The sequence below is a fragment of the Fundulus heteroclitus genome, unplaced genomic scaffold (genome assembly GCF_011125445.2).
Source record: "Fundulus heteroclitus isolate FHET01 unplaced genomic scaffold, MU-UCD_Fhet_4.1 scaffold_353, whole genome shotgun sequence".
Taxonomy (NCBI): Eukaryota; Metazoa; Chordata; class Actinopteri; order Cyprinodontiformes; family Fundulidae; genus Fundulus; species Fundulus heteroclitus.
This window is the reverse complement of record NW_023396763.1, coordinates 115,260-130,495: the sequence shown is the minus strand read 5'-3', so window position 1 is coordinate 130,495 and position 15,236 is coordinate 115,260. Positions and strand designations below refer to the sequence as shown.

Genomic DNA, 15,236 nt, shown 5'->3' with positions numbered 1-15,236 from the left:
ATATAAGCATAAATGTCTCCTCATCTCATTGGCTTTGGATGGGTAACATTTGGGGTCTATTACTCACGCTGCTGTTAGACTGAAGGCAGGGTTCTCTCCATTACTGCCCATGAAGAGTGAGAGTGCGAGGTAGAGGATGAGGTATGATAGGGATGCATCGCTGGGTTTCCTCGTGGCGTCGACTCCGGCCTTGGTTATGGCCCAGTGGGTCGGCTGTCACTTCAGCGCCGAGCCGAGATCAGTTTAAAGGTTATCCAGCTGACACATGTCCGCCGAGTGCAGAGGCGCAGCCTAATGGCTGTGCAGCAAATCGACCAGCTGACAGGGGCGAGTCGCCACGCCTGCTGGAGATGCCAATTCAGCGCACCAGCGGGGCAGCCAGCCGCATGATGACAGATAAGGACCTTTTCCAACGCTCCAGAACAGAGTCGTCGGTGGCTCTTCCATCCCTGCAACGCCGTCTCCGCTCTTCAGAGCTGTTCGCAGACAAAACGTTCAGCTTCTAAGATTGGAATGAATGACCATCACACTGCAAAAAGAGAAACTAAAAATAAGTAAAAGTTTCTTGAAATGAATGTATTTGCCCTTGATTTGAGCAGGTAAATAAGACTATTTGCCAATGGAATGAGTATTTTTACCCCTAAAATAAGATAATTAGATAAACTGCACTTGAAATAAGACAATGAAGATGAATTGTTCCTATTTTAAGTGCAAAATCTTATTCCATTGGCAAATAGTCCTATTTACCTGCTCAAATCAAGGAAAACTACTTTAATTTCAAGACAAAATTTCTTATTTTTAGGTCTATTTTTGCAGTGCAGTGGCAATTTAGGTTTCCATCAGCTGAAGGCGTGCGGAGACGGGATAAGATATTTAAACGGGGTAAGAGGGCTTTTAAGGTGCACATTTTTTTGGAAGCTCAGCCAATGCACAGCGCACTAGTACAATCCCTGCCATAACTCTGAGCGCTACCTGCTGGTTCCCCCGGTAATCAGTTCGGCACCTACAGTAGGTGGAGGTGAATGAATCTGCTAAAGCAGGTTTTCTAAGCACAATGCATGCGTCATAATGGGATTTCAGGGCCCCCCAAACCACTACCTCACCCGCATCTTGCTGCATCAAAATCCTATTGACTCGGTTCGGCTGCAGACCGTGCCGGCGCTCGCTTTTACCGTGTTGCATTGTGAAAATCCCTCGCACCACGTCGGGATTCATCTCCACCTGGAAGCCTCAGCAAACACCAGATGGACAGGCGGATCAGGTTGGGGAAAGAAAGCAGCGGAAGGAGTTGGAGGGAAGTGGAGAAAAAGTGTTGCTCTGAGTTTCCTGCATCTGTAGCCCTGGAGTTGCTGATGTGGTCGATCAGATCTGATTCAGTTAAATTCCTTTTTTGAGAGAAAGCTGTGCACCCATTCAGCAGATATTAAGGGTCAGGAGTGCCGCAAGTCAAGAAACTAATAATTTAAGTGAAGATTTATGACTCAATATTAAAGTTAGATTATTTGAATCAATTAAGACTTTTATATCTAAAAGTTATGTAATTATTTCATTGTTTCGTTTCTCATCTTTCTTTCCAGACCGTAACATTAGATCATTAAACCTGCACAGCAACACAACTGCACAACAATGATTGTGTTAGGCTTTTAACATTTAATAGTGTTTTTTTTTTTAAGGCTAGGCAGTCCCACACATGAAAATATTAAATAAATAATTATGTTAAATTTAATTTAATCAATTTTGATTGCTAAAAAGGGACATTATGCATTACGGACATTTTGAAATACACAAATGTAAATGCACCCAATTACACCCAAGGCTGAGTTTCATTGTTTGTCTCTGTGCTGGAGGGTACAGGCTGAATGACCTAAAAAAAGTAAAAAAAAAAAAAGACAAAGAAGGAAGGAACACATCAAGATTAAATATTTTTATATAAGAAATAGAGTATACACAACATTTCAGGCTAGTTGTCCAGTTCCAAATTGTAACCAAGCTTCCCATAAAAACATAAAGTTACACATTTACACTGGTGTGTATCTGGGCTCACATCAGACATGTTAACACAACTGTGTGACTGTGTATGGAGACACCCCCAACTGTAGAAACACGCACCCACAATTCCCAATTGGAATTGGTTTAACTATTTTTAAAAAGTCTGCTTCTTTACGTTATGTCTGCAGTTTCTCTGATTGTATTACTTTGCGCCCCAGAAAAAGCCCTCTACGGGAGTAGTTCCAGACTAACTTCAATCGTATCAAGGAGAGGCAAAAGTTAGTCTGGTTGGTCAGGCTAAAAAAATCACAGCGTCATCAGTGTACAGCAGGATATGAACGTCTGACAACAATTAAAATAAATAGAGAAAATAAAATTTTCCCAATGACTGACCCTTGAGGTACACCTGTTGAAATCTTTAGGCAAGGTGAATTAACTCTATCTACTGTTCATACCAATTCAGAAAATGTGTAGAAAAGTTTGTGAGTCAACCTAGACAAAATAACTTTTTATTGCGCCAACACTACTCTATCTAACATACCTTCAACTTTTTCCAATCAATACACACAGAGCTGATTCTGTTGAATCTCTGGAGTGAATTAAAAGGATGCAGACTATCGCCACAGTTAAGATCCACCATAAGAAGCTGGACAACCCATTTTCAGCTATTTTTGATAACATTGGTAACACACTGGCTGGTCTGTTGTTGGATACCATCTCACATGTATTCCCAGATTTAAAGATTGGGGTTCCCCCTTTCAATTTGCAAGCTATAGTACAACAGCATCCTTAAATGATACAATTAATAAATGTGATTTTTTTAAAAAAATCCTTATTTTCTTTCATAAAACCAGAGCTTAAACCATTAAGCATTCTTGGCCTTAGAACTTTTCAAGGCATTGATAAGTTTAGCTACCTCTAAATGTGTGATTTTGAAGTCTGTATATTGGAATCTCTCACCAGACTGTTATAAAGCTCAAACTTATTGTCTTGTTTCCTTTGACAGCCAACCAGTTTTTAAAAAATCTTGCCGTATGACTTTTCTATTACCGTGTGCATTTTTCATGCTTTCCCCCCCCCAAAAAAGTCGCCTTTGCCATTCAGGGTATCCAAGTTACATTACGTCTGCTAATTGTACATTTTAACCGGTAGTCAAGCCAGTCTTTAACTACGGCTTTAACAGTGCATCTCTGTTAGACATGGGCACTCTGGACTCCTCCTTTACTCGAGGAAGAACGTTACCCTGTTTCCAATATCTCCCCACAGATGTAAGGGGCCAAAATGCCCATGATTAACCTATTGAAAAGATTCCATCCACTGTCAAGGTCCTCGCAAGACAGTAGTTTGGGCCATTAATGCCCACGTAGGGTCGCAACTGAACTGTTGTGCAATTACCAAATATGTTATCATTTTAGTTACATTGGGAATTAGCTGGCATTATTTAAATGTTTAATGAAATTATTTAATGTGAGAATTAAAAAATTGCATTAATTTGTATCAAAGGCCAAAACTGATGCAACCTAACAAATAAATAATTTCTTTACTATTCCTTTGTGAATATTTAAATAGAATTGTAACACGCACAAAACAATTAACAAAAAACTATTTACAATTACAGAATTTGTGAGTTACTTGTTATGAAGAAAAATTAAAGGTTTGATGATTAATTAAAGTTAAATATCAAAATGATTTATAAAATATAGCAGTGTTATTCCTGCTCAAAGAACTTTGGTAAGTCTGACAGACAGACATGATGTGGTTCCAGGTGACACTATAACATCTTTTATTCTAGTGTGGAACTTTATTTGTTGAAATCAAATACATAAAAACAAATAGTTGTTTAATGTTCAATTCAATATTTAGTTTTTTTAAACATATGATTTTTTAAAGATATGATTTTGTTTAGTTTTAATCTAATGTATTATAACAATTTTATTTAACTAATCTGATCAATATTTAAGAAATTGCTACTTATTTTTAACATTCATAAATGAATTATAATATTGATAGATGAATAAATGCATTATCAATTGCATGTATTACATTTTCATTTCAAATTCAACAAACAAAAAATATATTTTTATTTGAATGAAACATTTGATATATATTGACACCTCATATTATTTCTTTATTTATATTTGCCCAACTTTATCTAAATTATCACATGTATAAGTGTTCATTTTAGATTATTTTGCTGATTGAATTGTGGCAGTTTTGACCCTCCACAGAAGCAGAAAGACTTCTTCTCACACGCTGGGATGAGAAAAGGATGAGTTCCTAAAATAAAGCCTGTTTGATGTTTTTAATTCTACAAATGGGATTCTTTCTCTGATGCAAAGACCAGTCAGGCTGCACAAAGACCCATCCCCTCTTCAAAGGGCTGGGCCTTCGTTTTAGCTAAATGGGAGGAAAAACTAAGTCCGTGGCAGCGGGTCTACCGGGGGGAGTTTGGGGGGGGGATAATTATTAGCTCTAAAGGACTCAGAGTAAAAATCCTCATCCATCAAGCAAAGTTTGGAAAAACAAACTCAATCTGGTTGAGCAAACCTATTAGCAAGACGCAGTGTTTGTCTGCCTCAGATATCGAGCAAGACGAGTGGCGCTTGTGCGGGAGCTTACACAGGATTAAAGTGTTTACCAAACATCAAGGTCCTCTGCACTGACTTTACTGGAGATCCCTAACTGCAGCAAACCCCCCCCACCCCACCCCCACCCCCCTCACCCAAGTGTTTTGTTGATACAGAGTAAAGCTAACAGTTGCCGAGAGCCGTTTGCCAAGGAGCATAGTGAAAGGATGCAAACAAGGAGGGCAGAGCTGGATAAACAAGGCCGGGGATGGAATCAGCCGCGCTGTTGCTGTTGCTGCTGTTTATTCATCAGGGCACTTTATGGTATTGCCGGGGCATTGCACGGCGGATGACAGATCGCGCGTTTGCGGCGGGAAACGTCACGAGCTCGCGTTCCCGGGGTTTTGCGAGACGAGCGGCGCTCCCGTTCCCGGAGCCTGCGGAGGAGGAACCCAGAGCTGATACGCGAAGACAAATGCGTACGTCTCGTTGAATTCACCAGAGGCATAAATAAATACTCGCCGCCCTGCGCCCTCTTGTGGAACTCCAGATGTTAATCTGTCAAACAAAGGCTGTTGGTTATGCACGCAACACAAAGCATCTAAACATTTCACCAAAAAAAAAAAAGGGAGCTCATTAATTACCACTGTACTCCGCCTCTTGATTAATTAGCGGATGTGGTGGGCTTAAATGCCATTTAATGTTGGTTATACATCACCCACCGTGCACCTTCTCTCCCTGTTAACCACTAATGAATGGTTTGGCTAGAGAAAATATCCCACAGCCCTTGCTGGCAGTGCCCTTCACTCACCGTAGACCCCCTCCCTTCTTGACCTCTTCCCCCCCTAGCTTGCTGTATTGTTATTGTATCTTACTCTCCCTAAATGCAACTTACTTTAAGGCATGCATTAACCCAACTTCTTCCAGTGGAACTAAAATCCAAAGGAACAAATAAAAGAACCCCACCTGTTTTTTTCCTCTCTTTCTCTGACGTACATCCAGACTGCACGCCCTGTCCTGTGTTTAAAAATACTAACAAGAGAAATGTAATAAAGTAACTAATAATATGGTTATTATTAGTTATGTGAAGGTGGTGACATTTTGCCTATAAGCTGTCCCCCCCTCTCTTCGTCTGCATCAGTGTGTGCTTTCTGGTTGTTCATCTTTGATAGTGTGAGAGATTTAATGTCTTTCTTTCTTTGTCTCTTGCTTGCTTCTGGTCTTTTTTTGTGCATATATGTTAACACACACATATATGCACAGCTATGTTCCTTTTTTTTTCTGATAATGTCCATTTTTTTTAACTTTCTGCTAATTTGCTGAGAATTGACAATGTTATGATGATTTTTTTTTCTTCCTAAAAGGGCTAGTTCAGGAATTTTCAAGTGGGGTTCTGTTAAAAGGTCAAGTATTTAGTATGCATTTGCTGTGGAGGATACATTTATTGTCGCCTCCATTTAGGATAAAGCCAGATTAGTTGTTCCTGGAAGCTGAAACAAGCGGCTCCTCCAAGAGGGGCCCAGACCAAAGTGAACTTCTATTGTCTTATAATTACTTCAGTCTCAAAAAGACATCATTGTTTTGTTTTTTCTTGTTAGTTTTTTTTACTTTATGAACCTCTAAATTAGAAATTGATATCCAATGCTAATATTGCTGTTATGGCCAAAAGCAAATATTTAGTGATATTAGATATATTTCCCTACCCTTTCAACATTGTGAAAGAATGACCACATTGCTCATAATGGCTCCTCTGCTTTAGTTAAACACCCCGTCCCTATGAGTTTCACATGTCCAAACACGACCCTCCCCAAACACATACACAAACGGGAACAAGATGGAAATAAACATTAGTTATTAATAGCGGCCCAGTTTTACCAATGGGACCAATAGTGATATGTTAAATAACCACTAACATCTGCCAACATGATGCTGTGCATCCCTACTTTAAATCATCGCCCCATCCACACAAACACAATGTTTTCATCTTTAGCTGAAAAGAACTTGGTTCTTAAATAAGTCAAAATATCTTTGCAGGACCAGGTCAAATCAGGCAGTTAGTGTCCCTTAGGTCTTCACAATATGGGAACCAAATAACCTCTTTGGATGTAATGCTCAGAAATGTTTTCCTGATGGCCTTTTAAGAGCCAGATTCAAAAGATTCTACTGAGATTCCGCGACAAAGCTCTAGATTTCATCCTTCAGCCTCTTTTTTGTAAAACGGGGCTGATGCTCTAAGTAGACAATTTTTAATTCACCACAAACTGCTTCCGGTCTTAATAGAGCTGAGGTGGTTTTTGTAGTCCACTAATGTCAGTTGATGCAAATCCTACACAAACCATTATAACATTCAAAATCCTTCACCGCCATCTAGTGGTTACCTGTATGCCCAATTATCCATCATTTTGGATACTTTATACGCACATTTATATCTACTCTTTTTTTATAGACCTGAGGGTTAAAATATAGTTTATAATATATGGTTTAATGTAACTTAACCCTTTCCAAACAAACAAGACAACCGTTTATTAAACGAAAGAGCCCTGTGAGTTCATTGTTTATTTTTATTTGGAGACTGGAGTTGTTCACGTTGGTCTTGGTCCTCCTCGGACATGCCTTTAGCTTCGGCGCGGGTTCCTCCAGAACCAAAAATACCAAAGCAGTTACCTACTGTAGGTAAGACATTAATTATACCCTTAAAACAGGACCTCACTTCAAAAATCCTGAATTATCCCTTTTGCTCGAATAACGCTTCCTCTTTTCCCTGTGAATTTACTACACATTTAGAAGGTTTTTAACATTGGATTTAAAATTCTTGCGCCTATATCTGAGTTTCAAATTCATGCTTTCATAGAGAAAAAAGAGAAGCCACCTCCAAAGCAGACCGCCCCGCCACTATTATCGAAACTTCTTCCAAACTGTTTCTGTGCTTATCTTCAACACTCATGTTCTTGGATAGCTATTTTCAATTGGAAATTTGGATCGAATCGATGAATGTCGAATTTTTTTGTGCATGGCAAAGAAGTTGCAGCTTAGGGTTTGTAAAACTGTCAGTGTTGAGAGTGCTGTTCTCTTTTGTAGATGGGCATGTATATGCTCATTGTTTGTATATCCCCATCCCTTCCTTACAGCCAAAAGCTCTAATGCCGCCCGACCGCTTCGTGCCGCCTTTACATGGACATGGCAACTGATGTACACGTTCACCCCCATCTATGTCATTTCCTTCCTAGTATGTTCATAGGTCCTACCCCCGTCTCACGCTCCTTCCTCCCAAACCCTTTACGTAGAGACTCTTAAAATATGTACAGTTCATTTTGTTCATGACTGATGAACAAGTTAATGTTGAGCAAAAGAAGAAGAAAAAAAAAAAGCTACAGAGTCATCTGATCAGGCTGTAAATATTTATGGAGACTTAATGATAAAAGTAGGAATCATAACTGTACAGTTTTTTTTGTTTTGTTTTTTTGTTTTTTTATAAAACGAAACAACTTTTAAAAGTAGAAAAAAAAAAGATCTCCTGAGCAGAATGGCGAAGATTACTTTCATGTCATGTGTGTGGATGTATGTGTTGTTGCCTCCCTATACCATCCTGTCTAAACAGAGAATAATATACTACGTAATCAGAAGCTGAGAATCTAACCTGTGCTAAGGCCTTCTTACACAACTTTTGTTTGTAAATTTTGTTTTCTTCCTGCCAAAATCATGCGGGCAATTTGTTGATGTAAGTTGAAAAAAGCTGATGGTATGCTTTCTTCCTTTTTTTTGTAGGCTTTTATGATTTTTTACGAGCTGACTTTGGTTTTCTTTACCTGTTTTCCTTCTTACCTCCTACTAATCCTTTATCTGAATAGCTCTATCTGTGGCTTTACTTTGTGAATGTTTTGTTTTTCTTTTTTTTTACAATGTTTGCTCTAATTCAAAACTCTTTTTGCAATGCCTCAATTACTATCATATTATTTTAAAGTTTCTTTTTCTTTTCCATTTCCGTTCTGTTTTTCTTTATTGTTCCAAAAGGTTTGCATCTCTTTATAGTGCCGTTTGTGAGCCTTTGCAATGTACAAACAAGCCACTTTGGCAAGAGGAACTGCAGCTTCACTTGACATCTGAATGTTTCAGGCGCTTTGTAGGTGTCCTACAGGGAAATGGGTTTATTAGAAATAGACAGTTATGGGGAAGGGATTCATTTCTTTGGTTTACATGCCAAAATGGGGAGCACAAGCTGTTACAAGCAAGATCCAAGATCAAGTCAGCAAACATTCAGGTGTCGCTGAACTGCCCGGTGCCATTGTGGTAACTGTAGGGTCAAAAGGCAAGAGGTTAGGACAATTAGGGGAGCCCACCGAGGATAAGGCAACTACATAGATCAACCGTTTATGCTTTGCTTGTACTCCAAAACACTTTAAAAGGGTACGTAAAAATTGCAACAATGTTGTTTAAATACAGAACAACATGGTAGATTCATACAAATACCAACACCATGCAAGATAACGCCATACAAACTGTCCACCACTGGACAAATATCGCAAAAACTGGACAGACCCTACCCAAAGTATCTGTAGAGTGCCCTGTAACAAGGTAGGAAAGCCAAACAAAAACTAACACCATACAAACATTTTCTTAGCACAATGAAAGCATTGAACATTTCTCATACAAACACCGTACAAAGCCTGTACCAATGCAAAGTTTGTACTAATATCGTTCAATCCCTAACACCATACAAGGATTGGTCAAATATTGTACCTGTAACCCTGAACAAGACTTTACCAAACACTATACAAAACACAACACAAAGATCACACAGACACTGCCTGATTTTGTACGAGAATCATCCGAACATCGTACCAAGACCATACAAACACAATGCAAACAGCAAGACCTTACAAAGATCGAAGAGATGCCATACAGTATACAAACCCTGTTCAACAATGTCCAAACAATGCACAAATTGTAAAACTGTACAAATACTACACAAAAGCATCGGACAGAGTATGTGCTTTTATTTTATGATGGCTTTTGTTGACTTGGTTTAAGGGCCATTAACATAACTGCATTACTAATTGTAGTCCGGCTTTTTTAATATATACTTAACAGTCAATCATTTGAACTTAACACTCAAAGGACAAATAAAATGTTCCATTTGACAGCTCTTAGTTTTCATTTAAGTAGTTGCAGACAGAATGAAAAAGCAGCAATTATAGCTCACCTCATATGAAGAAATAAGTCCGCATGAATAGCACAGAACACGGCTTTCTGAATGTATAGGATATGTAGGTGTTAATGTGAGGTACTGTATCAGGTTAATGTGGCTCACCCTTGTGCATCCCTCAAAGCCTTTTGATGCAATGTAAACCTAATTTATGGCTGTTTTCTTTTAAGTTTTGGTCTCGTTTGGTTCTGAGTTAATTTGGTTTTGCACTGGTACCGTACTTTCTGTTCTTTCTCCATTTCCTTTTGGTTTTATTTTGTCTTCATATTGAGCTTTGCTTCTTGCATTTTTCCGTTCTCTTTTTTTTTTTGGTGTCCGTTTGCTTCTTGCTTTGGTGTTAGGAAACTTTCTATCCTCTGACTTCTTTCTTTCTCTTTCCGCTTGCAGGAGGGGAGCTAGTCGTCCCTGTGCTAGTCGAGGACCCCATAGACATCCCTTCTGTATCCACCCGTTCACCCTTCATCCCCCTTCCCCCAACCCTCCACCCCGTCCTCACCATTATCGACACCACCAAAGAGTCCTTGGCCATGGCCACTGAGGCGGGGGTACCTTGCTTGTCGGACCGAGGCAGCGATGATTGTGATGGTGGTGATGATGGTGATGATGATGATGATGATGGCATGGTGATTTCGGGGTTTGGCTCTGGCGAAGCTTTCGACTCTAGCCTGCCCCCGACTGACGATGAAGATTTTTACACCACCTTCTCCCTGGTAACAGATAAGATCTTGACTACATCGGCTTATGAAGGCGGCTACAAAGCTCTCGTGCCCAAGTGGGAACCCAAAGACTTGAGGCCTAGCAAAGCCTCTGAGGCAGGTAGGACTACACCCACCTCGCCTCTGCCTGACATCCGGGGCTCGCCACCGGTGGCGGTCCCCTCGGATATGCCACCCAAGCTGCCTGCAGGGAAAATGGACAACCGTGAGGTAAAACCTCTGCAGCCAGACATGCCAGTCCTGCTTCCCCTGCCGACGTCCTTTGATGTGGACGGCACCAAGCCAAGGGGCCCCTTCATCACTTCACCCATGCTGCGCACAGTACCCGCCGCCTTGCCCACGGTGCCTGGCGTGGTGAGGCGCGTGCCCCCCGTCTCGGAGGTGATTCGTGAATCCAGCAGTACCACGGGCATGGTGGTGGGAATTGTCTCAGCTGCTGCTCTCTGCATCCTAATTCTCCTCTACGCTATGTACAAGTACAGAAACAGGGACGAGGGTTCCTACCAGGTGGACGAAACGCGCAACTACATCAGCAACTCTGCGCAAACCAATGGCGCTGTAGTGAAGGATAAAACACCCAGTGGCAGCGCCAAAGGCAGTGCCAGTAGCAAGAGACCGAAAGACAAGGATAAGGAATATTATGTATAGAAATCAAATAATTTCACAACACATGAATAAACTGTTTGGAACAAAGGTAAAGACATTTTGACAGTACCATATTGGCAACTGTGATTTAAAAAGAACACATTTTCTTGAGAACTCTAGACTCGTGGAGTCGCTTACAGATGAACTTCAGCTCACAGAAGCACACTTACTATTGTAAGCGTTACAAAGAGACAATGCAGTACAACTTCATCGGGACAATTTGAAAAGTCCCCGCTGGAGACATTCGGCAGTGTGAATTATCACTCAAACACCCCACACCACCCCAAGTGACTGTGAAGAGGTGTGTAATCCTTGGAGTTCTACTGACCCTGTCCATTGTAACCCTGTAAGATATGATCACTGTCATTTTGGCCATTCTGAGCATGCATGTGAGGTGTATGTGATGTGGTGCTGGCATCTGTGTAAGTGAGGGACCTCAAGAAATCATGATTGTTGGGGAAAGTTGGAAGTCAAAACACGTTTTTGGTTTTTTTTCAATTGCTATTCAAATGGTTCATTTAATGTAGCCGTCATGGACATAAGAGGTAAAGTATACATGTGCTTAAAAGTGTCTTTTTTATTTCTCGTTTGTTTTCATTTATCTCTTTACTTATTTATCTATTTATTAAAATGAATGATTTTCTGTCTGTTGTCAAAGATAATACTGGCCAGTCGGGGTTTACTAGACAGTGTTCAGTCACGGCTGCAGCTGAATAAAATGCCACGTATCGCGAGATTTTTCTCTCCCTGGGCATCCAAATTCAAGACGTTGTTCAAGCTTGCAAAAGCAAACTGAGCTTTCAGAAAAGTAGAATACACAGCTACTTCTCTAAATTTGACTTTTAATAATAGAAATCCCTGATTTCATATTTTGGATGGATGCGGCGATATGAAATTTGAGCCGATATCAATATCAGATGTTATTGTTTGCCGTTATGGCCATTGAGAGACATTTCCATTTCCCCACCCTTTCGATACCGTTTCAAAATGACCACACTGCTGACATTGCTTCTCTGCTTCAGTTGACACATCCCACAATCCTGTGCTGCATCGTCATCACTGTCACATGACCAAACAGCTACCACATGGCCAACTTCCTTCCCTCCCCCTCCCGAAACACATAGACAAACGCAGACAAGACGGAAACAAACATCGGATTCTGATGTCGGCCCAGGTTAACTTATCGGACCGATGCCACATGTTAAAATATGACCAGCATCAGCCGATACTGATGTTAAAGCAGATATATCGTGCATCCCTGAGATTTCGTTTCCTTTATTTTAGGCATTAGCTGACATGCTGTGTTAAAATGAATCACGCTTTGTGTCTGCAAACAGTGTAATTCTCACGGTCAAAAACACGGGGAGGAAATGTGGGGTTAAATCTGACTGCAGTGTGACCAAGTTTTTTTTTTTCTTTCCATCAGTTTTCACTGAAAACTGTGTCAAAACAACAATGTTTACATAGTTTATCACAGCTAGTCAGTGTGCTTGGTGACTCATTATTTTACAGAAAAATTCAATTTTCTGTAGTTTTTTTTTTTCCTCGTAATGTCGAGGCAGTTGTACATTTGATTAGATTAAATTATTTTATTTATTTATTTTCGCTGTTGCAACATGTCCTTTTCTTCTTTGTTTGCCCTGGAGTGAATAATGGATGTCTACAGGAACGAGTCCAGAGAGGCTGGAGGTCTAGTCTCTCTGGACGGCATTTATTCTTCAGTCGCATGAAAATTCAACCATCTGACGCTGTCTACACCTCTCTCAGATGTTGCGTGAGGGTTCTTCGTCTGAAATTATGTTTTCATCATGTTATTTATTTTTTTATCGGAATTCTAAAAGAAAAATAACAGTATAAGATAATAAAGACTGATCATGGTGGATTTGGAGATCTGTGCTGGCACCTTACTGACTTCCAGATTCTTTGTTTTTGTTTTTTTGGTTTGATTTTCACTGTGACATTACTGTCTTGTCTGCTCAACCTGTCAATTAGCTTCTTCTTCTTTTTTTTTTAGTTGTATGGTTAATTTCACGTCTCATTTATATTGCATTATGTTTGGGGGAATTCAGTGGGTTTTTTTATGTTCTTATTTATCGCAGAAATTAGTTGGTGTCATTCATTTACATGCAAATCAGTCAGTCATTGTGTTTTGTTTTGGGTTTTTTCTTTTCTTCTTTTTTCTTTTTTTGTGTGTGTTGGTACTTGGCTTTTTAAACCAGTTAATTATTGTCTTCTCCTCCCTTGACTTCAAACAATTCCCAGAAATAAAAATAATAAAAAAAAATGTTCCCAAATGTCTCGGATGTTGAGCTGTGGGTGTCTGTCGCTCATTCATCCACCTCACGCTATGAAAGCAGGAGGCGGCGCTGCAAGAAGACGGATGCCAGCGCCTGTTCACAAAGCACAGTTTCTCATCCCTTCCCGATTACTTTGCTTATCTCCTTTTATACCTAAAAGCGTTATCATTTCCATTCAAATGAAGATAGAAGCAGCGCCCGCTCAGAACTGTCATTTACCTACAGATGATTATGCAAATTCATTTGCACATTTTAAGCAACATCAGACGGGGAAGCGTTCGTTCCAGGGTCCGAAAGTCTACGCAACGTGGCGGGAATGGCTTTCAGCTTGAGCTGAGTCTGTGTGAGAGAGAGCGCACAGCCAAATGGGATTCTCCACCACCACGCTGCACGGTTATGAGCTGCTCAACGGCAGGAGCACCTGCTTTCCCCGCTCCCTTTTTTTTTTTTTTTTTTTTAAACTCTGTCCATATTTCCCGCAAATGGGCCTTCACAGAGCCGGTCATTAACTTGCAATAGCCCATTGATGTGGGATATCAGTGCACCATGTGTGAGTATATCTGGCTCACACAATGACTACATATTAACTCATTCATCCTGCCACAGGCAAAGGGAGCGAGAGGCCCAGCAGAGATCCATTCAGCTGAGGGACTTTTTTTCTAGTCGGAGCCATTTACAATGAGGAATTGTATTTGCTCCTCCAAAAAAATGTGAGATTTATATTGTTGAGTCAGTACAATGGAGGTTAATGCACATTAATTTGAACAAGCAGTGGCATTCGGCCCAAAACATATTGCTACAATAATGGCAACTGCAGCAGCAGCCAAATCGATATGCGAGTCTGTCACTTGTGTTACAAACGCCCCCCCCCCCCCCTAGTTTTTTCAACCTCTCCTACGATGCTGCAGTATCTTTTAGCTCCATCATTGCTCCCACTACCCTCAAAGTGTTGGGCTTTTTTTTCCAGCAGAGCGGTGCCAGGGCCTAGTCGGGGAGTCAGTTCTTGATTTGTTTTATAAAAACAGTGAAAAACCAAGTTGGTTTTCCACAGCCAGAGAACCAGCGTGGTGCTCCCTTCATTACCTCGCTGAAAAGGGACTTTTTTGATAAAGCCGGAGAGAAGCGGAACCGTTTTAACTACACAAATCCTTCTCTCTGTATTTCTTCAAACGCTGTCTTAATATGACAGGCTACATTTATAAACACTATTTTAAGCAACCTGTAGTGTTTGTGAATACTTTTTAACAATACCTGTTTGCTTTCGCTTTGATCAGCATTAACCAGCAGGACTTATAAGACTGCCAGAACTTGCGCCTTGCTGAATCAGAAATAACTGAGCTCTACTCACCTCTTTGCTTTGCATTAATCAACATTTTTAACCCGACATGCTATATGGAGATCACAAGCTTACGTTATTCTGTTGCTAATTTGAGTTCAGTTATTGCCCGACATCAGGACAGAGAACAGCTCTGCCGTCTCCTCCTCTTTTTGCAACTGGATTCACAGAGTAGATGGCGTCCAAGTCCAGCTGAATTGCCATCTGTTTTTGTGTCGGGTCAAAGTGTTCAGCTCTCCAGCCACCCACAACAGAAGAGAGAAAAAAATCTTGTTTCAAAATGAACAACGATGTTGAGCAGATGGTGTTTCTACTGTAATGTGTAAGATGACAAACACTGCTGCTGTTCTTTGAGAGTTATTTATTCTGTAGTTTGTACAAAAATAAAGAAAGATAGGCAAATATGTAATATATATATATATATATATATATATATACATATATATATATATATATATATATATATATATATATATATATATA

At 40.2% G+C, this 15,236-nt stretch overlaps 1 protein-coding gene across 1 annotated transcript; it reads left to right on the top strand.

Annotated features, from left to right (window-relative positions):
* Nucleotides 1-8,185: 8,185 nt before the first annotated feature.
* LOC118559849 (neurexin-3b-beta-like) lies at nucleotides 8,186-13,010 on the top strand. The gene is made up of 2 exons (XM_036130377.1): nucleotides 8,186-8,274; nucleotides 10,147-13,010. The coding sequence occupies exon 2, from the start codon at nucleotides 10,287-10,289 to the stop codon at nucleotides 11,121-11,123; it is 837 nt and encodes a 278-aa protein (XP_035986270.1). The 5' UTR covers nucleotides 8,186-8,274; nucleotides 10,147-10,286; the 3' UTR covers nucleotides 11,124-13,010.
* Nucleotides 13,011-15,236: the final 2,226 nt, after the last annotated feature.